Source organism: Solenopsis invicta, chromosome 2 (assembly GCF_016802725.1).
Source record: "Solenopsis invicta isolate M01_SB chromosome 2, UNIL_Sinv_3.0, whole genome shotgun sequence".
In the NCBI taxonomy this organism is placed as follows: domain Eukaryota; kingdom Metazoa; phylum Arthropoda; class Insecta; order Hymenoptera; family Formicidae; genus Solenopsis; species Solenopsis invicta.
This window is the reverse complement of record NC_052665.1, coordinates 5,301,613-5,328,940: the sequence shown is the minus strand read 5'-3', so window position 1 is coordinate 5,328,940 and position 27,328 is coordinate 5,301,613. Positions and strand designations below refer to the sequence as shown.

At 39.6% G+C, this 27,328-nt stretch overlaps 2 protein-coding genes across 4 annotated transcripts in view; both read right to left on the bottom strand.

Moving 5' to 3' along the window:
- Nucleotides 1-4,846: 4,846 nt before the first annotated feature.
- On the bottom strand, nt 4,847-13,125 carry LOC105199151. The gene is made up of 21 exons (XM_039445777.1): nt 13,122-13,125; nt 12,120-12,407; nt 11,893-12,042; nt 11,564-11,820; nt 10,594-10,770; nt 10,419-10,519; nt 10,211-10,350; nt 9,967-10,115; nt 9,473-9,600; nt 9,237-9,360; nt 8,830-8,973; nt 8,055-8,237; nt 7,851-7,984; nt 7,585-7,733; nt 7,335-7,498; nt 7,110-7,256; nt 6,582-6,712; nt 6,376-6,496; nt 5,895-6,275; nt 5,672-5,771; nt 4,847-5,494 (listed from the first exon to the last, which is right to left on the bottom strand). The coding sequence occupies exons 1-19, from the start codon at nt 13,123-13,125 to the stop codon at nt 6,048-6,050; spliced, it is 2,919 nt and encodes a 972-aa protein (XP_039301711.1). The 3' UTR covers nt 4,847-5,494; nt 5,672-5,771; nt 5,895-6,047.
- Nucleotides 12,713-27,328, bottom strand: part of LOC105199069 — a 29,420-nt gene continuing 14,804 nt past the window's right edge. The window contains exons 9-28 of one of the 3 annotated variants that reach the window (XM_039458963.1): nt 27,095-27,206; nt 26,871-26,997; nt 25,693-25,744; nt 25,433-25,602; nt 25,081-25,268; nt 24,833-24,977; nt 24,390-24,556; nt 24,164-24,311; nt 23,603-23,820; nt 18,790-18,908; nt 17,813-18,075; nt 17,569-17,706; nt 16,342-16,788; nt 15,989-16,201; nt 15,814-15,915; nt 15,553-15,719; nt 15,262-15,457; nt 15,039-15,187; nt 14,787-14,945; nt 12,713-14,180 (exon numbers count right to left, since the gene is read on the bottom strand). In XM_039458963.1, the coding sequence (XP_039314897.1) occupies nt 14,060-14,180; nt 14,787-14,945; nt 15,039-15,187; nt 15,262-15,457; nt 15,553-15,719; nt 15,814-15,915; nt 15,989-16,201; nt 16,342-16,788; nt 17,569-17,706; nt 17,813-18,075; nt 18,790-18,908; nt 23,603-23,820; nt 24,164-24,311; nt 24,390-24,556; nt 24,833-24,977; nt 25,081-25,268; nt 25,433-25,602; nt 25,693-25,744; nt 26,871-26,997; nt 27,095-27,206 (3,401 nt within the window). In that variant the 3' untranslated portion in view covers nt 12,713-14,059. The remainder of the gene's footprint in view (nt 14,181-14,786; nt 14,946-15,038; nt 15,188-15,261; nt 15,458-15,552; nt 15,720-15,813; nt 15,916-15,988; nt 16,202-16,341; nt 16,789-17,568; nt 17,707-17,812; nt 18,076-18,789; nt 18,909-23,602; nt 23,821-24,163; nt 24,312-24,389; nt 24,557-24,832; nt 24,978-25,080; nt 25,269-25,432; nt 25,603-25,692; nt 25,745-26,870; nt 26,998-27,094; nt 27,207-27,328) is intronic. The other 2 variants (XM_039458978.1, XM_011165991.3) reach the window with 2 other exon arrangements.

The window sequence follows — 27,328 nt, the reverse complement described above, 5'->3', positions numbered from 1 at the left end:
GCGATAAGTCCGTCTCCTCGGCGAGACTAGTAGTTCATTGGCGTAGTGAACGTGGGACGAGGTCTCGAGGAGTTCGGCTCGTCTTCCAGGCTCGCTCGGAGCTGGAAGATGCCTACGAAATCACACGCCAGTGGTGCTTTAAGGGCCAGGTGTACGCACGACTATATCGATCGATCCCCTCGAGAGACCGAGAACGGGGGTCTGCCCCCCGAAACACAACCGTGACACCATTCACCGAGGCGATGCAGCGCGGAGGCACGCGCCCGTTCGGCACATCTGCGTGTAAAATGCCTACGGTGACGCGGTCGTGCGTGTGCGTGAGAGTGCCGACTGAGTCACTCACACGTGTACCGCGCGTTGCGTGGCCGAATTTAAAGGACGTGAATTTAAAGAAAATTTAATCGATTCACGCGCACGAGAGTCGCGAGGACGGTGACAGGTCTGATAAACTGATCGTAAACTGACATTAACGTTGAAATCCGAGACGTCCCGGAAAGGAGATGCCGTCGCGAAAGAAATTTTTATTGTTAAAAGAAATATTTCGAACGGACCTCCAAAATCTCAAAGTCAGTTCGATAAGTTTTGCTCGTCATAGATAAATTGGCCAAATAAAAAGCTATAAAAAAGCAACGCAATAATTATTCACACGAGAGATGTGAGGGGTACACTGTTAAAAATTGTCATGAAAATTAATGTGTTTTTAAGTTACACGTTAAATTTAATGTACATTAAATTTAATGTATCAATAAGTGAAAATCTTGCGCATGAAAAGAAATAAAAATAAAAAATCAGCAGCAGAATTTAATGAAATGTAACGGAAGCAAATTTCAAGGAGGTAGATTAAAAAACATTTAATGTACCTTTAATGTAAATTTAATGCTGTCAAAAGTACACTAAAAGAGTACTATTTTCATGCGCAAGATTTTACTTATTGATATATTAAATTTAATGTTTAATGTGTAATTTAAAAATACATTAAATTTCATGACATTTTTAACAATGTAGTTTATTGAGTTTTGAGCCACCTTCTAACGTTCCGCAGCTCGACGAGAGAGAAAAATCGATCGAACGAGTATTTCCACGTAAATCGTGAATCAGCGTGCGCAGCAGCGGTGAACGATCCGTCGTGGAAAATGTCGAGGGAAAAATGCCTCATTCATCTCGCGTTCCCGCTGCTAATTGACGGAGATCGGGGCTATCGATAAGTAGCGAGCATCGGAGCCACTAATGGTCGTAGTAATGGCATAACGATGCATTTCCTTGCATCGCGGCAATAGCAATCTTGTCGGTAATGGCAATCTTGTCGTTTTTATCAGGAGATAACGCGCAGCTTTCCAGCGAGATGCGCTGCTCCTCTTCAATGTCGATGCGTACCTATACGTGCGTATGTACACGACGATGAGCCCAACTGCGCGAAGGGGTCCTTACGACCCCTGTTGTTGTACATACGTACCGGCCACGATGGGGGACAGATGTGTACAAACCGTTACTTACGAGCGCGTGCGTTTGAGCTCGTCCGTGTAAACCTGCACATCTGCGTACATTCGGAACTCGATGACACTTTGAATTTAGGGTACGCCGATGAATGACCGATGATTAATCTCTAAAGAAACGGTCATTCTTGTTGTATATAGCAACGATTCGGATTTTATTTCACGCAAAGGGCATTCCTCTGTTCCCAAAAAATCGCTTCTTCACGTGAAAATTATTTCATGATTGGTAATTTGCGAAGGCGTTTTTACTGAAAGCGAAATGAACAATTATAATATGATTGTTTGAAAAAATCTGTGACTGTTAAATACGTTTTTATGGCATCACGATAAGTTCGCTCGTTATAGACAGATTGTTCAGGTGAAAAGTTATAAAAAGGCAATAATAATTATCATATTTATTAGGACAAAAAATTTAAGAAAAATTTTGATATTCATGCTTTTTTTATTTACGAAAGAGTGAAATTATAAATTATTAAAATGCAATGTAATGTGTGAAAGTATTTTATGTTAAGAAATTACGAGCACCTATGAGGATGCAACCCTTTTTACACGCGTCTGTTTTGCGCACGACACGCTTGCGGCTACGCGCGACACGTGCTCACATATTTATTTTATGTTCTTGTCGGTATGGGTGAAGGTTAATTTGTTTTAATTAGGACGTGACCAATAATTTAATTTAGATTATTAGCACAAGGGATTTAAATAATATAGGGTGACTGTGCAGGATGCATAATTCAGGTCACATGAGGAAAAAGAGCGTGTGGTAACTCACCAAAAGAGGTAAGTATTATCACAGACAGATTACCGATTAACTGGAAAAAAATTATCTATTAAATATCTCTTGTTAATTAATATTAAATATTTTCAGAGAGAACGACAGCAACATGACAGCTTTGAGAAACTTGTTACATAACTGGAAGTTCGAGTGATTGTAAGTGAATACCTAGAATTTTTGTATTTAATTTTAATTTAATTTACTTCTTCGTTAGTTACTAAAATTGATATTGGTACCTTGGTGGTAAAAGGGCCAATGTCCAAAATTACCAAATTCGAATTATATACATTAATGAACTCTAAATGAGAGCCAATATTATTGTAAAAAGGGTCAATGTCCTTCTATAAATTCTATAAGTTTTTAACTAAATTTGAAATTACATCTCTCTCTTTTTATTACCTAAATTTTGATAAAACAGCAAAGTGATAAACAACTATTCTCCGTTTACATTCAAAATGTATTTTTAAACTTGTTAAAATCTATGAAAATTATTGCATACACCTTTAACTTAATTTTTACTAATATAACTATATAATATATAATTCATTAATGTACTTATATAACTCGAATTTGGCAATTTTTGACTTTTAGCGCCAAAGTACAGATATATTGAAAATTTGCGAGTAAAACTTTTTTTATAACTTATATTGTTTCAAATTTTTTTTTATAAATTACGAGACAAACTTATTTTTAACAATCTTGAAAGTAGATAATATTTTAAATGAAATTAAAGAAATATAAATTTTATCATAATTTATTTTATTTTTTTGCAATATTACTCACGGATGGTTCTTAAAGCTTTATCTTAATCGTGATATTGACATTATCTGATTATGCTGATTGATGAAGTAGGGAAAGCCCGTAGAGCCAATTCTAATCGATAAAAGAAATGAGTTCCCCAAGTACTGCTTTCAAACAAGTGGTAATGTTGCTCTTCACGCGAAGCAAGTGAAAGGATTGGCTACCTCGCATTATCGAATCGGCGCATGACCGACAGGCTTAAAGCTCTAGAGACGTCGCGTAACGAGTTTGTCCAATATTCCGGTAGATTAATCGATACTAAATTTCTCCAGAAATTGGAATAGCTCTCTATATCATATGCCAGATAAAAGTATAAAAAATTAAAAATCTGTTACATTGTAAGAATGAAATATTACATGAAGAAACTTACATGAGTAACGGACTTTAGATGTACTGCCATGCGCCGTAACCACGGCTTGACAATGCAGGGTAGCCAACTCATTCCCTTGCTTCGTTCGAGAACAGAGCTAGCTCTGCGTTTAATTTGAAAATGGAATCTACCCGAGAATTCCGAGAAATCCCCTTTCTTTTATCAACTACTACTTCTTTCTGGGCTTCCCTGCACGTTGTTGGAGAGGGTATAAATGTTGCGATCAATACGAGCTCTGCTTCAAACCGTTCAAAGCGTCGCAACTGTTAAGCTGCAATTAAGTATCTCCGCCTTTGGCCATCAGTTACATTTTACTGAAGATCTTGTGCATCGAGCAAATATACAGTTAACATTTAGTTAGCTATCTGGCGAAGTAAGTTGTTCATCTTATTAATTTCAATTTATTAATTGAGTTTTCCCGTAATACGTACATAAGACGTTCTTAAAAAAGTAATGAGTTTGTGATTAAACCCAGTTGAAATTAAAGGATAGCAGCAGAAGCATTTATATAAAATTCCGTGTGTAAAATAATAGTTTATTGAAAATTTATTTTTTTAAAATTGTTTATTATTTATTGTGCGTTCATTATTTAATTTGCGAATAAAAAGGAGCGTGGCTGCTGTAATAGTCCATGCATTGATACTCGAAACATTATTTTGGATTAGATTCGTATGTCTTGAAATTAAAATCGATGATCCGTATAAAATATTCTTTATTCTCGAGATTGGATCAACAATGTTATATTAAGGAATAAAATTATTTGAATTTAATTTAAGTATGGAAATCTAAAAAAGCATAGTGTAACAAAAAATAAAAGAAAGTATCCGTCTGATTCGAAATTATGAAGACTAAAATGAAATTGAGTTTAAAAATCTATTGTGTTCGCCTGATTGATCCGGGTTTTTGTGTATACATGTAATACCTGTGTGTTGTGTATCCAATAATTTAATTTTAAAAGGAGAAAATTGACTTTGGTCACTATTTTTATATCAAAAATATTTAACTTGCATATAACTTAGTTATCTATTGTAACGTGTGTAGTGTCCAATTAAAAAAATCTCTATACAAAGGATAACGCGATTATAGTTACACGTCACATTTCTTCGGTTCTGTTTAAAACAAAACGATGTGGAACATATTGATCAATTTATTGTAAATTTTATATTTTAATCAATTTATAATTTATATTATGCTTCTGAGGCTTCCACGAGTAGTATTCTCTTTAAGGATATTAAGAAATTTATGAGTTGTCTTTGTGTCTTTATTATTTACAATATTTTATGTTAGTCCCTTTTTTTTATCCTTCCTTTAATATTCTTTAATCGAATTCAAGATAAATTTGAGAATCGCGCACATCGGATCTATGCATTTTATATTATTATTAAAATTGTGTTTAAATTCTAGATGGATAAGCAGCAGCAAGACAATCGTGCAAACCAGTGCAACCCAAACCACACTAAAACCGGACCCGGTCGCGATGCTAAATATGGAGGAACCGGTACCAAACCTGATCTTGACAATCATGGCAATCAATTAAATCCCAATAATCCGTTATACAAAAAATAAAATGTATTCATGCTTGAGAATTGGCATTATATCTATGATGTACATGCCTCAACAATATATAAATGACATGATATCTTAATATTGTGAAATTGTGAATCTTTGTACATTCTAATATGTTTCCCATCAATATCCTTAACTTGACAAGAAAACTGTCCAATTTGAGGAAAATATTAATCATATACATGTATGTTACTTATTCTGCGCTGTGATCAGTTAATGGACGAAAGTCTTTTATTTTAATACGAAAACAATTAAACGCCTTGAGATTTTAATCTTTCAATGTACATTATAATATACAAGAAGAAAAAGAAGCAATTATCTTATAATTATCGTTGTGCGATAGAGAGCGAGTAACGAGAAAGATAAAATGGCCGCATCGATATTATCTGCTGGGCTGTTGAATCCAATATCCCCAAGTAGCAAAAGACTCGCCGTCCGTTTCCTGCGTGGGCCCACGAAACACCTTTATTTTAACCCGTGGAACATCATCTGCAAACAAGTGCCAATCTTATCGATCGCGTTAACGAATACCACAATCTTATTATCTTGCATTTTTTTTCCGTAATTATGAATCACATTATCGCGCTTCAGCGCGTAATAGCAGATTATAAATTTTAGTACTTCCGCGTTCGTTAACAACAATTATTAACGATATCGCAGTATTACCTTTTTCCAAACTCGAGTGACGCATTGAGCTGCTTGACTCATCGCAGCTAATCATCGCGAACATCGTTACTCCAAGCAGACAAAGCACAACAAGCGAGCACTGCAAGAAAATATTATTTGAGCAAGCGTTTTTCCGTCGCGTAACATATATTGCGCAACAAAGTCCAGTTTGCTAGATAGCATAGATCTATAAATATGCCGCGTAAACCGCAGCCTGACTCACCGTCAATCTCATCGCGATTGTGGAACGACTGACTAAATCTTCGTGCTAAAGAGGCGAAGTTTATATGCTACGGCGTTTGCCAGCATCTAGAGCATGACCGATCCCGGTTTTCCATCTCGCGGTTTGAGGGACCGTTTCTCCAGAGAGAAAGCCTCATTGTCCTGTAAAGACATAAAGGTGACGCGTCGCAAAGAACGCTGAGCTATCGCCCTTCTTTTTACAGTTTTTCACCTGAGCGATCTGTCCGTAACACTGAGCGAACTCGTCGTGACGCTGTAGAGACATGTTTAACAGGCACAGGTATTTCCAGACGGTTTCGTTACGATTGTCCAGCTGATTCGCTTCCGTCAGAGCCGCCTCGGCTTCCGTGAATCGTCGCAGCTGAAGCAATTTTTGCGTAGAAAGAATTTTTTGCGTGTGAGAGAATAATTTTTGCAAAGAAATTTTCGTTAAGAAATTTTTCTTTTTTAACTTAATTTACCTCATAAAAAGCGATTCCCGCCCCAAGCCACGTTTCCGCCGTTGGCGAGGTTCTGCATGCGCTGAGGAAAATCTTTAACCCGCGCTCGTAGTCACCGACGTTTTCATAATACATTCCCATTCTGGCATCGTAATGATGTTATGAATAACTCGACTCCGCTTTTCTTCTCAATCGTCTTTACGTAATATTGAGACAATTGATATTACCTCGTGTGCACGAGATGCAAATCGTCCGGTCTGTTGAACGTCGCATCGGCGAACTCGTAGCAATGAATGGCCTCCGCGAATTTACCCTCTTGAAAAAGACAGTGCCCCATTAAACTGCTTATCGAGTAATCCTGAAGGAATATTCGAAACTTAAATATATGATTCAAGCGAATATTAATTTTACACGATATGACAATTAAATCAGTTAATTAACCTACACTGAAAACAAAAAGTTAGTAAATTTTAATAAATATCTGTTTGTATATTTGCAAGAAAATATTTACTAAATGTAAATGCATATTTATTTGGTAAGAGGACAACTAATTAAATTTAACTATCAGTTTTTTTATTAAGTAAATATTTAAGTACCGCAATTAAATATTTTCTTGCAAATATACAAATATTTATTTATTAAAATTTAGTAAAGTTTTTTTTAGAGTATTTGTTTAAAATTATCTACATATTTATTCTTTAGCTAGGTAATTAATTGATTTATTTTTGTGAATAAAATAAAAATATCGAACAAACCAGTCCATAAATAATTTTGGCTTCTTTTAAATGCGACAAAGCCTCTTCGTATTGCTGCAATAAGTAGCATCGCACAGCCAGGTAATACAGAACGTGGGTAGATCTTCCCGCGCGAGACATTTCTTCCGTCAATGCTAAGTCAGCAAACTATACAAAAGCGACTCGTAACAACAGCATAGTTTGTGCGTACTTATGTAAGATGTATTTTAAGTGCAGACATATTACGTCGCAAAAATGCAGCTTCATTAGGAGCGTGGCCGTTATCATAAACACATTATCCCGCGGACAGTGAATCATTGTCCAAGCGAGAGGATCTTCACTCGAGATCTCCGTCTCTCTATCGTCGTCCTTCATGCATTTTTCCGCCAGTCTTAAAGCAAGATCTATCCCTATAAAACAAAAAAAAAAAAAAACAATTTTTCATCCATTCTAATCTTTTCTGATGCATAGATTTGATTTTGAATCTCTGTAATACCTGGATCGTAATTCGTACGAGTGTAAAACAGATGTAGGATAACCCATCCTTCGACGAATCGCGGATAGAATTCGGTGACGGCTCTTAGAAAGACTTCCGCTTCTTGATAGCTACGATCTTCGGCTAGGATCAATCCGTACGTCAGCAAACTATGAATATATATATATATATATATATATATATATATATATAAAAGATTATTTGAGAATTTATACGTCTTTCTTTCCGAGAGCCCAACTAGGAAAATGTTGCGTATTTTTACGTACGCGAGTTTATCTCGCCTGTCCGAGATTACCGCTTCACGGCCACACTCTTTTGCACGCTCCGCGTCGCCGATTTTCAGGAGGAAGATCGCGTACTTGGTCCACGCTTTGGCGTCACTTTTATTTACCGCAATTGCCTGCGAGAAATATTATAATGATGAATTCAGTATGGCATTTTCTTAAGATAGAAGAACGAGTTATATGTACAGCTTTATGATGCCGCCTTGCATCATCCACGTGACCCAATTCGTAAGCTTCTTCGGCATAGAAGTATAATTTTTGGGGTATTACACTCCTCGGCAAATCGCCCGCAAGGCGGCTTTCGACAATCTTGTTGATGGCTATGTGCATTTGTTCGACGAGGTATGTGTACACGGACGCTATAAAATTCTGCACATAAATCGTAACTTGCCAAAATTTTTATTATAAATTGAGTTTAAACAGATTTCTAGAACGTGAATCTATATATTTGAAAGTAAATTTTGTATATGATAATTTTTAAGTAATAAATACACCGAGGAAAAAATTACTAAATAAACATTTATTTGTGTAGTAAACATTTATTCGAATAGTACTAATGAAATATTTACCAAATGTAAATATATGTTTATTTATACAAAAAAAGTGTAGTATTAAATCAACATATAAGCAAGAATATAAAATTTTCTTGGAAGAATTTATAATCTTAAACAGACATAATTTGCTTACATCATATAAATTTTTCTCTTCATGTAAGTAAATTGTGTCTGTTTGAGATTATAAATATTTTGAAGACGATTTATATTTTTGCTTATGTATGAAACAAAGATTGTTGATTTAATATTAATTTTTTTTTATGTGTAATACAAGAACTATTAATTCAAGCATCATTTTTTTCTTACAGAGTAAATATTTATGTAAGTAAACATTTTATTAGTGCTACTCGAATAAATATTTATTAAAATTTAGGAATCTTTTTCTGTCAGCATATATTTTTCAAGACCTGGCTGTCGATAGAGTGTACGGTGTTCATGTTTGTCTTGATTTTTTGATCCAACAACGTGATTACTTTCATTTTCAAAGTGCTGCGTATGTTCAAGTACATGCCAGTTTTGTACAAATATTGCGTGAAGCAAGTTAGCTCATCCTGAAAATTACCGTGACAAAAGCTCGTTAAACATACAACGCGACAATACTTCTTGTCTCGCGGTTGGAAGCTCACCTCTTCGGGAGCGAAGCAGTATTTTTTACTCTTCTTTTCAGAATTGTCTTCCCATTCTTTCGAAGCGGATAATTTTTCTCGCTTTTTCTCGTCACGAAAATCCTAACGTGTAAAAACGTGTCTCTAATGTTGTCTCAGTTTATGATATTAAAATATATTTCACGTAGGCTCGCGGAAGGATTTGATACCCTGTAGCTCTCCGTAATAATCTCTACTATTTTCCGAATGCAAGTTGCGTATTGTTGCTCCGCTACGTCACCGGAATAAATGTAACGCGACTTGGTTTCCTTCGGTTTCATCATCTCCTCGATTCTATAGAGAGATTAATCATATAGGAAATTTTAGTAACTTTTTTAACAGCTGATTAAGTGATTATAATTTTAAAATCATAATATTTTTTTTATTATAATGCTTACGAACTTACATATCTGAAAGGTCATCTTTGAGCCTGCAAGGAACAAGTGGACGAGCAAGTTCGACCTCGATCACGATAAACACGGGCTCGCCAGACTTCGTAATTAACGGGGTACTCCGCGTTATTTCATCGTTCGTCTGAATCGATTGTTTGAAGCATTTTAAAGAAATGTTTTTAATTAATTTTTAAATAGGTAGATGAGATACTGACAACACCCCAAAGAAATATTATTATTGTTATATTTTTTATTAGAATGTTATTTTTCAATTTATATTAATTAAATCCTTAGGAGATAAAGGAATATTTAAAAAATAAACTTAAGACTTTCTCTTGTAGACAGTACTTTTTTCAGAACAAAGTTTCTAGCTCTGCATTTTTTTGTTTGGAGTAGAGTGGCCTCCTCACTTACCTACTTAAAAATTGATATTAATTCTTTTTTTAATTTTACACACACAAAATTTTTAAAAATTTTGCATTTGTTTAATAACCGTAATTGTATATACATGTATCGTGTCAACCTTTTTCGATTCTCGTTCCTTTAAATCTCTGTTCCAAGGCTCTATGTAGAAAACATCCCTTTCCAAGCCAGTCTTCTCGACTATGTTCGACGTATCATGCGGATACAATTGCGCAACCACGCAAGTACTTTTTACTACAAAAAAGATTTAATTAGAGAAGCGGCAGATAGTCCTAAGTTCCAATAATAATTCAGTTATTTATCGTGTATTAAAATTCGTTTGCGCTTACTTCCCGGGAAAATAAGCTCCGATAAATCGACGTAAGATTGATAAAGTTGAGATTTAATTGATTCTGCTTGCCGTTGACTAACGCTGCCTTTTTCCGCGCTCTTTTCGGTGACCAAAAATTGAAACGGCCAGTATTTATACCTTTAAACATAATTTGGTATTTAACACGGATTCTTCAATATTTATCTGATGAAATTTATGAATCGTACTTGATAATATGATTCTTCATCGCTTCGCTTCCCAGATTGCGTAACATACTGCGATCCATGAAGTTCCATTCAATCCTAGGCTCGTCCTGACACACTTTTTTCTGTAACGCATTTATTCTTCATCTATTAATTCGTTGGATTGAATTACGAAATGCCGCGCCCGTTTTGAACTCACCTGCAAATCGAGTTTCGCGTCGAGAGTATTTTTTATGCCTGCATAATCGTGGCTGAGTTTCCACTTTGACAATCTGGCGCGACTTTGTAATTTCGATAAGCTTCGCCATCGTTTGGTTTTCTCCAAGTCGCGGTACTTTGTCCATTTACCGTCCTCGAATATTACGTTTTCTGGAATCTTAAAGGTGACAAAGAGTAAGAATTCTTTTTTTTTTTTTTTTCAGCAATATCGTGAACACGATTGCACGCGATTTTATTTTGCATCGGTGCTATCATTTTATCGAATTAAAACGGAGAATCTAGAACGCACGACATTTCAGTGAATCTGAATGACTATCATACATTTGAATCGGCCTGTTTATGTGAATATGTAGTCAGATTACTAATATTTGCTTTTGATTGCATTCTCAGAACTGATGTTTGCGCGTGTTATCTTTAGACTCTTTTATCTGTTCCGTTCACGTTTTATTACTGCTCCGCCTCTAGCTATTATTTTTATGAAACTATTCTTTTCTCTATTCTTCCTCGTAATGTTTTGTATGTTGCAAAAAGAAATGCAAGGGAACAGTGCGTCATCAAAATATTACGAGTTTCTCTTCGATTTTATTTATTGATGAAAGGCAAGAAAAGAAGAAGGGAAAAATCATTTTTTATATACAATGAGAACAAAAAAATTGGTTAAAAAGCTAAAATATTTAAAATAGAAAAAACGAAAAATATTTAGTCCGATACGATCAACTAAGCATTAGGTTCAACAATGATTCAACAATTATTTAGTTGCACAAAAAGATATAGTTCATTCAATCATTCATTCAAATTTGTCAACCAAGAATTAATTAACTCAATATTTAGTTGCACGTATCGGAATAAAATTTTTTTCTCAGTGTGAAATAAATCGATGGAAAAATTATAATCGACATTTCTATCGTCTCTGGCTAGATGATTGCAACTATTTGACGTATGATACATACTTCGTCGTCAACGTATATTATCGTGCCCGCTTTGTAATCTGCGTCATCGGTGAAAGAGACCGGCGGATTGTAGATGCTTCCCACCGTAACACTCAGGAAATTAATTTCCGCTCGCGAAGGAAATATCTCCCCGCCGTCGTATATTACTGTCGCGTTTAACAAGGGTAGATTTTGCCACGAGACCGCGCTGCCGTCAAACGAGAGATGTGGCGTTTGCACTATCAATCTCTCGGCGAGTGATTTTTCACCTAGCGGTCAAGGCCGTGTAAGAATTATTTTAAATGCAGCACGTATCGCTCTTTCACCATTTCGACGTGATAAATCGTTACCCAGCAATATCGGCATTAAATCGAGAGTGCAAAAACCAAGCACGCTCGACGGAGTCTGCTGTGGGGCGACTGTTGCTTTCTTCTTCGAATCCGCGGCTGATCTAGCGGAATCGCCCAAACGTTGATCCTCGACGTCGCACGTTACTTTTACTGATGGAACAACGAGCATTACGATTTATTGCAGTCGGGATAGTTACTATTTTTACCGATAAAATTACGAATTATTCATTCAAGTTCCTTACTTAAAATTGGCGTTGATACGATTGGATCCATGCTATTAAGGTCGTTAGGTACAAATGAAAATTCGACCGCGAAATTGACGTCGTAAATTCGCGGTGGTTCCTTGATACCCGGATCGATAATGACAGGAGCGCTTTCTCCGAGCACTACGTCGTCATGCATCACGACGAACGATACGCCAGTTTCTTCCTTCACCGTCTGTCCCGTAAAAACGAATTTTCTCGAGTAAACTGTAACGTAGCGTTGAATCGTGCATAGAGAAAACTCACAATATTCTCAATGGACTTTATAACTATTGTGATCTGTTCAGTTGACTCGTCCTGATCCGAAGAATCTTCCATTTTGATACAATAAAGATGTGTAATATTAAAGATAAATTGTTCTGCTAAGTTTTATTTAAGCGATGAAGAGGTTTCAATAAAATAACCCTTCGGATATTTTAATAATAACGGAGACGTTAGTCGCAATTTTATTTTCAATTGTTTATTGATGCTTTAAAAAAAAAAAAGAGCAAAATATACTTTCCGAATCGCGATATTATGGATATCGAAATTTCATTTTGCGAGTAAAAAGACCAGTGTGGTATAACAATAGTAATTTTATTTATCAATAGTATGTGTATGTGCCTTCAATAATAAGCAGTTATCTTTTTATAACGATATATATATGCATATAAATTATTGTTTATATAAATATGAGTTAATCTCTGACATACGATCCTAAAGGACGGTTTAGAAATCAGAATCGAATCATCGGACGATCTCTTCCTACATAATTTCTCTCGTAAACAAATTCTAAAGTTTCAGCATCCGATATTCGCGTTGTATAAAATTTATAGACGCTCTCCGATATTTTTCTCTCACATTTCCGAGAATCCAAAATATATTAGAGAGTAACAATCGAATTTGCAACAGTGAAAAAAAAAATATATGGAACTAACCGAATCTAAACTTTCGACTGACGAAAGCATTAGCGATTTCGAAACAGACTCATTGCCGTGAGCAATGAACTCCTTTCCTCGAGGAAATCTCCGTATATATTTTTCTCTTCGTGCAACTCGTTAATGTAGAGTTGGTGAAGACAGAGCAGCGAGACAAGACGTTCCTCACTCTTTCCGAGATACGTGGCAATTTACGTCACGTCGACGATTCACTTCACGAACACTACAATGTAATTGAGCTACGATTGCGATTGCGTAATTTACGATCACCGACGTGAAGGCACTACAGTTCTCCAAATGCACTTACGCCGAAGCGCATTCTTTATACAATCGTATAAAAAAGTTATCATACATGCGTACACTGAGAAAAAAATTGGTTAAAAAACTAAAATATTTAGTCCGATACGCACAACTAAAAATTGGGTTGATTCAACAATTATTTAGTTGCACGAAAAAAGATGTCGTTTATTTATATTAATCATTCCAATTTTTTAACTAAGAATTAATTAAATCAACTCAATATTTAGTCGTGCGTATCGGACTAAATATTTTAGTTTTTCAACCAATTTTTTTTCTCAGTGTATATGTATTAAAGTTACAAGTATCAAAAACTGCGTCGCGCGCAGATAAATCCGTCGATGAGAAACAAGATCGAAGTCGCTACGACAACGACGACGACGGAGGACGCGGCTCCTCGGCTCTTTTGATTCTCGATCACCGAGATCTCGCGTCTCTCGCTCCATTTAAATTTTGAGGAGGAAAATGTACAGTGCGGGGGGACAGAGAAGCTATTTATATGACTACTTGTCTTTCTGATATCTTTCCCGGCGTATACGTTGTAGAAAATTCATGACTATGCCGTAAATTGGCTTCTAACGGATCGTAAAAATGTCCTGCATGATAAACAGTCTTTTGGGATAGTTCAAGTAGCGGTGAGAGACAACGCCTAGAATTACATTACGCAGATTTAATCGACAGGGCGATCGACTAGAGGGTCTTCAACGTTTTGTCGATGTGTCTTAACGTTGTTTCGGGCACCGCGTCCGTCAGCGCTTTTCTAAAGCCGTCGCAGCGGGTCAGCCGTCGAAACATTCTTTTCGCATGATTCCTGGAAATTCAAGCTCGGCATTACGATCGTGATTGTAACGTTTATTGATTTTATGAACGTGAGGGCTGGGTAGTAACAAGTTAAAGAGTTAAAAGTTAATTAATAAAGTTAAAAGTTAATAATTGCTAACTTGGTTAATTTTTAATGATTTAATTTTTAACTCGTTATTTTTGAAACACATTAACTTTAATTCATTAACTTTTTTCCCAAGTTAAAAATTTATCTTATGCATAAGAAAAAAAAATTGTAAGAGGAAAATACATTCCCATATAGAAAATAAGATTTCTTTGTTTATATTATACAAACTTAATTTATGAATAAAATATTAAGCTTGTTGATCCGTATTATAATTGTTTTAAGTAATTTAATTTAAAAAAATTAAGATTTGTAATTTAATATGAATAATGTTTTACAATATTAATTTCTAATTTAGCTCGAGCTAATTTACTCTTCATGTAACTTTTAACTAGTTAATTGTTTGTTCATATAACTTTTAAGGTAACTAAATTAATTTTACAAACCATTAACTTTAACTTAATTTAGTTAAAAAAATCTATTAACTTATCCAACCTCGGTGATAATACATATTACAAGGGGGCAACTTACCTCGCGTCCAGATTTCCGTCCATTAACAACTTTGCGCCCGCGTTTAGCATCTTGTCCCTTACGTCGCGCGGTAAGATCATAATATGATCAGGCCCGATGCGATCGGTGATGTCCGACAACAGTCGTGCGGTCGCCGCGCGAACGATAGAGTTTTGATGACTAGACAAATGCGAAATCGCAATTGAGAGATCAGTTTTGCCGCGCGTAGGAACGTTTCTCCAATCGGAGCACGAAGAGAGACCGCAGACTTACCTCGCTCCCCGCAGGACGATGATAGCGATGGTTTTGTGAGGTGGAAGATATTGCATCATCTGATCCAGGGCTGCGTTGCTGTCCGCTCGAAGAAATCGATTCGTATCGGCCGTTCTGTGAAGCAAAGGCCCAGCTATGTCGTCCAGATCCTAGAAGAGGAGAGTGAGACGTTGAAATGTAGAAACGCTTGAATCCCGACGGCCTTTCATGCGAAACGCCATACCTGATCGATACCACGGATCTGAGAGCCGAAGACATCGCCGGCGGCGAGACACGCGGCCCGTGCCACTTGCGAACGAAGGTTCTTTATGTGTCGCCCGAGGAGCCTTCCCAACGTTCCGGTCGCGCACATGTCCAAGCCCTCCGGATGCTGCTTCGAGATTTGAGACAGGGTTTTCAGACCCTTTATCGTTACTTCCCTGAAACACGAGATTTAGAATAGACGGCGATAATTTATTCGTCACGCGATTGCGACGGTATAGAAGACGTAAGTTTTCACAAAGTCCACGCGCACCAGTCTTTGTTCTCAAGCTGCGTGAAGCATTGCTGTACCATCCGCTTGGCCTTTTCCGAGGGCTTCTCCGCGGTTCTTTTGCTAGACAGCATTCGACACCTGCTGGCACCGCGCACCGGTACTTTCGAGGGCATTCTTCTGCGTTCAACATCTTTCACAGGTTCGGACTGCGAAATAGCAGAAGCGTTATTTGTCCATTAAAAGAAAAAAAAAATAAATTACGTTCAATAAGGAATTCTCTTCTTGCCATATGAATCGTACCTCGATCTTCAATATTCCTGGTTCCATATTCGTGTCGCTCGCGCTGTCTTTACTTTGTCTATCCTCCAAAGTATCATTCACGCTGGATTCTTCTTCCGTGGACTAGAATCATCATCGTACAATCAGTCAGAATGATCTCTTCAACAAGCAACCTGATCGTATAAGCATCTCTTACCTCCTGAACGTTAATCTTATTAGCATTTTCGACGTGCTCGACGCTTTCGTGAGAATGGGGCCTCGACGCGATGATAATCGCCGGTGAATCACTGGTCATGCTGATGTCTATGGGTGGGTGACCAACGGTGTCCAACGCTCGAATGGAAGCATCCTCGTCAGGTACTGTAGAAGCGCTTAGTCTCTCTTCGCTGAAATCTCTGGGATCCTCGGTCTAGCGGCCGAAAGATTGAACGTTAGGTGGAAGACGTCGTCGGGCAAATTTAATATTAGGAAAAATTGCAATTATATCAGTGGCGTACAAGGGAGGGAAAGGCAATTACTCGTATATCTTTCTATGATTTATCTACTGACCAAATTGCGCGAGCCGCAGCGAGAATTCCGATTGGACGGCGAGTTTGGAATTGGCGAGTGGTGAGCACTGTGATTAGGCGACAGGTACAGCGATTCCGAACTCTTGGGGCTCATCGCGGCCTTCGATTGCAGCGATTCCTTGAATACCTTCGCGTCTTCGTACGGTGGAATCCGCTCGATCGGCAACGCGGGCACAATGGACCTCCTACGCGCGCTCGTCCTGTCGTTCTCCGGCTGCTCCGGGACGCCGGAGCTGCTCTCCGTGCTCCTGTTGCAATTTTCATCCACGGCAATTAGCTCATCGTGATTCGAGTGCCTTGAAATCGATCCGATTCGGCTCGTCAGTTTCATGTCATCCTCGCTGCTCCATTCCTTCGACGCCTCGTCCACGGTCGGTGCGTTTGCCGTCTCGATCGGGTATTCCACTTTGCTGGGGTCCAGCGGCGTCTGAAATTAACCGGGAAAGTTATTCGTTTGTACACATGTCAAATTATCCCAAGTCACATTTAAGGAAAGAAATATCCGATTAAAAGAATATACGTAAGATCGCACTGAATTGCTTGGTTCAATGAAATCTCGTGTTAAACACATTCAACGGCATTTTTCTTCGGATATAAAGTTGTGTATTGTTGTATAACTAATTTATACAAAAAAGAAATAGGAGCGCAGAATTTTTAAAATGTCTGTTAAACAAACTGAGAAAAAGAAATTGTTATCCCGACTAAAATTTCTAACTTGATTAAATTTTTTCAGTTCAAGTATTTACGCATTTAAAGTAAATTCACTGAAAAAAAGAGTTTAACAATAATCTAGCTTTGGTGAAATAATTTCATTTAAATGTTTGATACAATCCAATATTTAATAATATTTAAAAATTATATTAATAGTAATCAGTTGTTTATTAAACGGTTATTAAATATTTGTTATATTGATGTTACATTAATTGAATATTTATTAGAATTAAACTACCATTTCACCAAGGCTTAAACTATCATCTAGGTTTGATTACTAAATTCTTTTTTTAGTGCGCATAAAATGCTTGAACTTTAATTTAAGCATTTATATATTTAACTTAAATACATAAATACTTGAATTGCAGAAATTAACCAAGTTGAGAGTTTCAGTTGAGAGTTAACAACTGTTTTTTTTTCTTAGAGGTAGCTAAATAACTTTTCAGCCAATTTCAAGGAGACTTCTACTTCATCTCTAATCTAACGTTTTAATTACCATATTATTTAATGTTGGAAAACAAAATGATGCGTCAAGTGACAGACTTCGGTAAAATTTTCCCCGCTGGGGAAGTAACAACTCCAAACATGCGAAAAAGTCTATTACCGAAATATTCTTCGTCGGTGGTGAGCCACCCTGTATATGCAAAAATGTGCGGTTTGCAAGCTGGATTTATCAGCAGTACGATGCACTGTCAGAGACAGAGAAAAAAAAAAAACAGACTAGAACGATGATTTCTTACGAAAAAGGAGTCGACATCGTCGCGAGTGGCGCCCTGGCGATTCGTCGCCGTCTGTTGCGTGATAACGTCGAACGCCGGATCACCGACGTCCCGGCTCCGCGGGGTCGACGATCCGCTGTTGTCATTGCCATTGTAATCTCGCAGCGTCGCGTCCTGACTTTCCCCTCGATGCACCGGTCGATCGTTCCTGGAAACGTCCGACGAGGTGCTGCTCGCGCTCTTCGGACGTTCGCGCGCGCTGATTGAGAAGGAGCGCAGAAACTCTGGGGGATTCGGAACGATTCAGGGCCATTATAAAAGTGGCACGTGCTCGTCGAACGACGTCAAACGTGACCGTTCGACTTTTGCCTGGGCGCGGGCGTTTATAAGAAATTATTATTCCTGGCATACGAAAATATTCAAAGTTCATTCTGCGAGTCTCCGCGTTCTTCTACGAGTCGCGGGCGTCGGGGTGGGGACGGTAATTTAAATACTCGGCAATTTGGAAGAGATGGGCCGGGTCTTATCGATCTGACTTTCCGCTGCAGCGCGACGCGTTTCGATCGTACCTTAGACTTGACCAGCGGAATATTGATTACCACGGTCGGCGCGTCAGCTAGACCTAAAACTCTATATGCATGCACAACGACGAGGTGAAGAACCTCTCGTTCCATTTCGCCGTGTTCCCAGCCGCGCGCTTCGGATCGAAAGAGTCTACGTTGCATTTAATTTATCGCACGGCATCTTCGCCGCTGTGGGATCGCGAGTTCCCTCGGGGCACGAGGCGACGTTCCGACTGACGTCCGGTCTATTTATTAATCAAAACCGTCCCCGAAGAGCGGCGTCTTTCGATAATAACGCTTTGAATCTTTAATCCAATGGGAATACGGGTGACGTAGCTCGATTAAACATCGAAAGAATATTGAATTGAAAAAATCGGAGCGCCTCGAGGTGGTTTCGTGGTGAACGTTGTTGAGAAGGACGACTGCCCTGCGTACCTTGGTACCGCGACTCCTCCCTGTTCGAGCCCTTGACGTGGTAGCCCTTCGCCTCGGGCGAGAAGTGACGCCTGTTCCGCGCGTTGTACTCCTCCTCGTTCATCGTCGTCGCCTTATCACTGCAAGAGACGCAAAAATAGAAATCAGCTGCGGAAGTAACGCTGCACACACGACGCATTAATGTTTCAGTAACGGCGGGGGTTGAGCGCGCAAAACTGTATTTTCACGCGAGCTCTAGTTGTGTACGTCAATATGTTTATAAGCTTGAGTATTTCCGCGTCGGTATTTCGGAATCGCAAATCAGGCGCGCGATAAATAAAACAGCGGTAACGTCGCGTAAAGCTGACCAACGTGTACTTTCTACAATCGAGCGTATTAAATTAAGACGTCCAACGCCTTTGAACTTAGCCGGCCAATTGTTTTCTTTTTCTCCTACTCGAGCTCAAGCCCTGACGAGCTCATCTCCGAATAAGGGCGTCATCCTTTTTCGTAATAGACGCGGATAATTTTAAATATCAAGCGTGTTGTTTTATATTTGCCGCAAGTCGCGCCGCGTCGTATTCCTTCACTTCGATCGATATCTATTTTCCTCTCATGAAGAATGGAGTGCATTACCTCCATCGGCTTTCGCGGTTTTCAATATTAATCAATCTATTATACATCTATTATGAATCGCGCGCGCTACATCATTCCGCACCATCCTCGCCGCGAATTCGATTCGCGACGGGCAACGTACACCGTGTCGCTGTTTCGGTTCAGCCTCAAGGCGATGACCGGCGTCGTCGCCGTGGTGATGATGGTCGAGACGGACGCGTGATCGTCCCCGTAGTCGCCGCCGTCGCTGTTGCGGCCGACGCCGACCGACTTCCTGCATCGGAAGACGCACGGGCAGCAAAACAGGACGGCGTTCGCGATCTTGTGCTCGGCGGACCTGCTCGCCGTCGCTCGTGCCTCGCCGACGACCGCACCGTTCTCCTCCCTCATCTCGATCGGCCACGCGCACAACTCGAAGATCATCCCGCGTCGCCCCGCACCAAAGTTCTCGGTCGCGGCCGCGAAACGCGCTCCGTCTCACCCGACAGACTGACCCTCGGGCTTGACGAGCGCGACGCCATGGTTCGAGCGACTTGTTGCTGTCCTATCACACTTTCTTATATTAAAAAAGAAAAAAAAAACACTCTTTTGTCATCGAAAGTTTGGTCGTCGGGGATTGGCCTCTCCACCAAATGTGACTGCACCTATCGGCATTTTGAAGTTGATTTCCTAATCTCGAAACTTTTTTCCGCCTTCGTTTTAATTTTTTAACGTTTTGCGATATCCAGACGAGGAGATAGTCGGTGTTTGTACAGCGCGGCAAGATGATGCGGGTAGGAAAGGTTAAATGTTGCCGGCTCTCGACCTTTCGCAAGCGTTAAAGCCGCAAAGAGAGATATAAGTGCGCGAGCATCGTGGAATCAATCGATACTAATGACAATTTCAAGCATCGGCATTCGAACGCTCTGCCACACCGCCGCCGAATCGTCGAATCCTGTGCGTCGCGCGACGTCTCGTGCGAAATCGATGCGTCGGTATACGGTCCGAATCGCGAAACGCGCGCAGAAACGGGAGAGAGAAGAGAGATCGGGCTGCCGATTAGCTATCGATCAGGTGTCCAGAAAACTCACGGCGTACATTCCGCGCCCGTCCTGCCTACGAATCCATCCGTTTTCACTCGCGCCGCCCATTCCCGAGGGTGTGTGTCCCCGACGCTCTTCCCTCTTCTGTATTTTATTCAATTCCTCTTTGTCTTTATTCGTTATGACTCTCGCGCGCAAATTCCCACGACACGCCGCCGCGGGGCCGAGAGGCGCGTTAGGTCGCCACACATTCCCGCGAATCGGTCGAATCCGCAACTATCCTACGACTGTCGCGTGCGGCGCGTCGAACTAGCGACGATTCGATCGAGATTCGCGTTGCTCATCGCGCTATGCCATCCGCAGGTGGCGACTTTTCAAGGGCGAGACTCGCGTAACGCGAGCAGCTGCGCGAAATCCACGTGTCCCCGTCCGCGAACGCGCTCGGCGCACTCTCGCTGTCATTCGATTTAAATGCCGGAGGTCGATGACACTCGCGTGCAAGGTCGAACGCACGATCGGCTCGTCTCTCCGTGCGTCGTCACGTTTCTACTTTCGCAGCGCGAATCGCGAGGAGCGTGATTAGCGCGGATGAACGAGGATCACGTTCGAAGGCAAGGAGGCCCGTACTTAATTGCGAGGGACATACGCTCGTAACAATCGACGACGTACGCACGACTGTGGCACGTAGTAGGGACGGCGAGCGTCCCGACGCTGACCGCTGCCACCGCCACCCCCACGTCGTCCCCGCCCCGTGTCCGTTCGCCCCCTCCGACCTCCGTATAGACCTGCTTCTTTTTAACCGAGGAGAAGAGGGCGGAGGACGCGAACGAAAGGTTCGAGACTCCGATCTTTTTCAGAAGAAAAAAAAAATAAAACAAGTGGAACAGAGAACGGGGGGAATTAAAGATATACGAATGAATAATGAGCAAGGAATTTGAGATACATAAATTCGCAGTGGTAAAATTATATATTCGGTTTGGATGGATAAAGTGTAATTGTCGAATCCTCTGGTCTATCGAGGACCCTTTCCGTCGTCACGTTTCTACGAAGAGACCCCACCCCAAGGATACCACCCTTTCGAGGCTGTAAACCAGACTGACCGTAACTCACCCTTCCTCCCCTCGCGTGGTCACGAAAGAAGGGTTGCGAGACCGAGTCATGCGATCCGGGTAAAACGCGGTTAAAGGAGGTTGAAGCAGATGCCAACCGCATTTGTCGCTTTCCTCCACAGGTCTTCGAGTCTACCTCGAGTTCTTTGTAGCCCCAAGATGATTACACACGCCGAGAGAAATAATTACTAACTTTTAATAAGTATTTGTTTGAATAGTTGTAATGAAACATTTACTTACTGTACATAAATATGTAAAATCATTGATAGAAGAAATGCTAGTGGTTCTTGTACTAAATAAACATTTTGTAAATATTTTATTGCAGCTATTCAAACAAGTATTTATTTAAATTTTTAGCAAATTTTTTTCTCTCAGTGCAGTATTGCTTTAAATTTTAATTGCTACAATTATTTTAAGTGTTATCTTATTGATATGAGAAGGACGAGGCTGTTACTCATTCATAATTAATTTTCCGGTGAAAATTGATTCTAATTGCCGGCAATGCCGGCATGTGCCAAGGCGAAATTCCCGATTGTCTCATCGTTTAGTCATGCGATTCCTCTTGCGAAAAATCGATGCGGCATTTCGAAGAAATGGACGCGGTGAATCAGAGGCTCTTTTCTCTCCGAGAGAAATTTTTTCGTAACCTCTTCATTTTTTTCTTTTATTTGCAAATGAAAATTCGACATTGGAAAAATCGAATTTGTTTTGCGAATTACGCATCGTATCGCCTTCTTCGATGTTCGTCGTTATAACGGATACCCCGGGATAGAGGCGATATTGAATAGTAATCAGCTGCGTGCCGGCCTAAGCGTAAAATATTCAACGAGGAGGAATGGACGATAGTGCAGCAAGGTTTCGACACAATCTACAATAGTCCCGCATGTAACACGCCATGCACACAGCACCCGCGTCGTTAATGCCCGTTGCACTCCCGAGCGCAGCGGGGATTTTGAGTTGTATATGATTTCTGCATAGAAGATCGAGGCATTTTTCTATCGTGCGGCACGCGGCGCTTTTCTTTGCCTCCTCAATTTCTCTCTCTCTCTCTCTCTCTTTCTTTCTCTCTTTTTAATTTTATCGACCGGCTAATTCGAGCGGTCAGAATTAGTCCGCTTGCGATACACAAGTGGCATGCTTTGAGAGCCTTAACTTTTTTAAAGCACGCGTTAAATGTTAAGCCGCATGTCTCGCCATCTTGATGAGGGTGGGAATGAAACGGGAAAAAAGTCGCACACTTATACAAATTTAGAGCCGATCGCGGGGCTTATATCGGTTGTAAAAATCGCCCCGGCATGCGAGGCGTGATTTTCAGGCCGACCTAAAACCCTCCGCTTTATCGGCAATTTGGATCTCGCTGTAACGAGTTAAGTGTGTTAAGAAAAATGTGTGTCACGTGGGGAGATTGAGATTAAGCGAAATATGAGGTCGCGCACCTTGCCATTACGATCGCTATTACGGCTTTAAATTAAACTATCATCTCGGGCGTACACGCGGTTATCTTTAAGGGCGACAGTCCCTGGTGATTTCGTTCATTTGACCGCGTGGAATCGTTTGCAGGTGCCGTTTTAGAAACCTGTCTGTTTATTTGGAATTTAAAATCCAAGACGTCGTCGTTGACGTCTCGCACACAGAAAAAAATTAGTATCAAATTAACAAAATTCATTGTTTCATATATAAGCAAGAATATGAAATCTTCTTGGAAGGATTTATAATCTTAAACAGACATAATTTGTTTACATGAAGAAAAAAATTTTTTTTATACAAGCAAATTATGTCTGTTTAAGATTATAAATTCTTCCAAGAAGATTTATATTCTTAATTATATATGAAACAATGAATTGTTGATTTAATATTAATTTTTTTTCTGTGCAGACACTTACGCATATTATTATATTTCGCGTGATCGATACGCCGGCATCTCGCTCGCAAGTTATTTTAAGACCAAATCGATCCCGTCTGGGATTGCTGGAGCGTTTAAGAAAAAAAAAATAATAATAATACAAAGTAAAGAAAGATTTGGTCGCAACCTGCGATCGCGTGCCTGCGACGCGATTTTATATTTCGAAAGGTCTACTCTGAACTCACATGTCATACATCGACGCAGCGTGAAATCTATTGGAAGCCAGTTTGACGGACTGCCGCGATCGGTGGAGCTGCGACGGGGACAACGATCGCAGCCTCCTGCGATGAGGATTGGCGAAGCTTTCCGAAAAGGGATGCCCATTCCGCTGCGGATCCGACGAGATCAGATCCATCTCGGTTCTCTGCTGCGCCGTCGCCTCCTTCGCCCTACGATCCTTGGGCTGCGACAATTTATACAAATCAGTACACAGTCAAAGATAAAATGTAATTTTAACATTTTTGCATGTCCCAGAAAGTCCACTCTAAATTTCAAGTTAAAATAACTCAAAAGTTAAAATTAAAATAACTTGAAATAAGAGCTACTTTAACTTAACTTTTGAGTTATTTTAACTTGAAATTTAGAGTGAACTTTATTCTTCACTGTGTACTCGGATCCTGGAGCGTTGAATTCGAAACAGAGTTCCAAATCAAGAATTCTAGGAATTTAAGCCTAAAAATTCCCTTGGCTCACCTCAGCGTAAGGTTAAATAAAAAAAAAATGGAGCGATAAGACGATTTACTTACTCGGTACATCGCGTTTCTGTCGTTATCCGCAGAAACCTGCGGATCTAGATTCTGAGAGTCGTGATACACGCGACTCGGGGCGGTTTGTAACGGCCGATACGCATTTCTGTCCGTGAGCTTCCTCTGCCGCTCGAGGACCGAGTTGTACCTGTAAAGAGCAAAGACAAGTGATACGAATGGACATTTTCCCGACCAGAGAGAGGATATTTTGCTTCCGACGACTTACGTCTCGACGAGCGTCTGTTGCTGCATGTTTCTGGGCAACGAACGTTGACGTCCCCCTACGCAACTCGAGCTTTCGTTCTCGTCCGCAAATTTATCGGTATCCACGAATCTGCCGTAACCGTGCGAATTGTCGTCCGAGAAGATTGCCTCTCTGTTCCCCGCAGTACCCTGCACAGCCGTAAACACAATTATTGCAACTTTTATTTTTTTTTTATCTATGCAGGATCGTCTATCATACTCAATATTTAGGTTGAATAATTTTAATATTGCAATTTTAATATCGCGTCCGATATTTAAATCGAGTTAATTTAATCTTGAAGAGAACTCGTGATACGTGGAGGAGGAAAAAAAAAGGAATTATTACCTTTTAAAATTTTTATTGAAATTATAACGGAATCTTTCTTCTATCGAGAACGAGAGAGTAATTTAGAATGTTTAACTTACGCCGTATTCTCTACTCGTTGCTCCCAAAGCTTTCGCGTAAGAGGCTGATTGGTAACCGTTAGAATGCGAATCGAATGTCTGATTCAAAGTCTGACTCTCCTCTTGTTGAAAACGTTTTCGCCGTTGGTGTATAGCCGCGTATGACCTGTATGCACACGCAATTAACGCAACATTAATTCAATGAATTAGGTATTAATTTAATTCTAAATTAATTCCTCCCGCGTTGCAAAGGTATCAAAGGTATTCACCTGACATCCTCCTGTCGCGAATTTATCCGATTTCTATTGCTGTCTAGCGCATCTGTCGTTTGCTTTCTCGAATTGGAATTGACATGTTCCAAGTTGAGGGACTTGTCACGATTTTGCGATGTTATTTTGGGACGCTCGCGCGTTGATAACACCGGGATCTTGGATTCTCCTCTGAGAACGGTGCTTTCCTGCGGACATACATTTCACACGTTCCTTCATTCCGCATTTAATAAATGTTTATGTTAGATACTTGTAACAATATTAATTATAATAAGATTTTGAGGCCTCATTTTGGCGTAAATTGAACAATTGAGAGTAAATTTTATTTTTCGTATCGGTATGAGAGTCTTGCCTTTTCTTTAGCAGCTTCATTAACGTCTCTGCGATTTCGCGCTTTTTGCTCGTAATTATCAGAAATCTCTCTGCGACTCTTGGCATCCGTCCTGACGAAATCGTATTGATTCGGCGTGTAAAACGATTGCAGTTGCTCCTCGAGCCTCAAATTGGCATTTGAAGACACTCCTGAAAAATTCAAATTATTCTTTTAATCAGATTCGTCGGTCCAATCCAATTCGTCGATTAAACATAGAATTCGGAGGGGAATTGCTTTACCCGTATTTACGTTTCGCCCATTCGGTCCCTTTATCTCGCGCTCATGGTTGTTCTGTAACAGAAAAGGATGCTTAAATACGACATTGAGCCTGCATAAATCGCGCGATACTCTAACCTGCGGTGTCTCTGACAAACACGTGGCCTCTAAGCCCGACATAATCGCTACGAAATTTTATATCGAGATTCGTATGTAAAAAATTAAAAAAAAAATGAGAAATTAGAAATAACCTATTGTCCGGAGAATATTTTATGTTTTTGTGCCGAGACACGCCATCGAGTTTTTGATTAAGCAAAACAAACGAACTCCGCGTGTCGTTGACACGTCGTATAAAATATTAAATTTTAAATGTCCTCAGCAACATTTCTCTTTCGTGGTTGTACCGGTGTGACCTTATAAAACTCAACGTTCTTAAATATTCGTTGACGATATTAACCAAGACGCGAATGCAAATTGCGAAAATATGATGTTATTGAATCACGCAGAGTGTGTTAGTGCCTTCCGTGTTTAAAGTCCCTTACTCATAATTCACACTTGAGAAATACGAACGTTCGCGGCGATATGCAAAATGAAGCCCGAGCGAAAAGATGTATTATTCTGTCGCTACTCCCTACTTCGTTGCGTATTTAATATTTCGGCATTTGCATTGCAAAGCCGATATCTCGATAAATAATAACAATGACATTGGAAAAAATAGCAGCCTTATTTAATGAGAAATCAATACTTCTTACTCATTAAAGTACTTTTACTAATGCTTCCAAGAATCATTAATAATACGCCCAATTTAGACGGAATTTTTCTTTACGAAACGTGAAATGCGATAAAAATAGTAAAATCGCCACGATATAAAAATTCCATTGTACAATTAGGAAATTATTAATTGCTAGAATTGATTATTTTTTTTATGTTATTATACTTCTTATATTAAAACTTCTACTAATGCTTCCAAGAATCATTAGTAACACGCTCAATTTAGACGTTCTTTACAAAAATGCAGTAAAAACAGTAAAATCGCCGCGGTATAAAAATTCCATTAAACAATTAGGAAATTATTCATTGCTAGAATTAATTATTTTTCTCTGTGTTATTATAACGGATCGATCTTTTTTAAATATGTATTCGTTACACGTTCATATGAAAAGCGAGAAAATGAAATGGAAGATTCCGCGATTTAACTTACGTTGATCCGCGATTGCAGTATCTGCCAGGCCATCGAATGCTCAGTCTTGGATGGCAGCCCGACACCCATCGCGACAAGATTGGGTCTCTCTATCCACATGTTCTCGTGGTTATTTAAAACGTTGTTTCTAAAATGAGACGAGACATTTCAGAGAATTTTAGGAAAAGCTGCCGCGAGCAAACAGTTTTTCTCAAACAGTCGCGTGTAATTCTCCGAGATGTTACCTGGACGATCTTCCCTGCGCCGATCTGGACGTGGCGATAATCTGGCCTCTGCTGCGACCGGTGCCAGGCGAGACTGAACCGCTTCCCGCCACGATCCAGTCAACGTCGGGGCCTACGAGAAATTTAATTGTCTCGTAAAAATCGAAGTTTTAAATGGATATATATATATATATATAATATAATTAAGGATTCTCAATTTAAATTTAACAAAAATTTCTACCTACACGTTTTGCG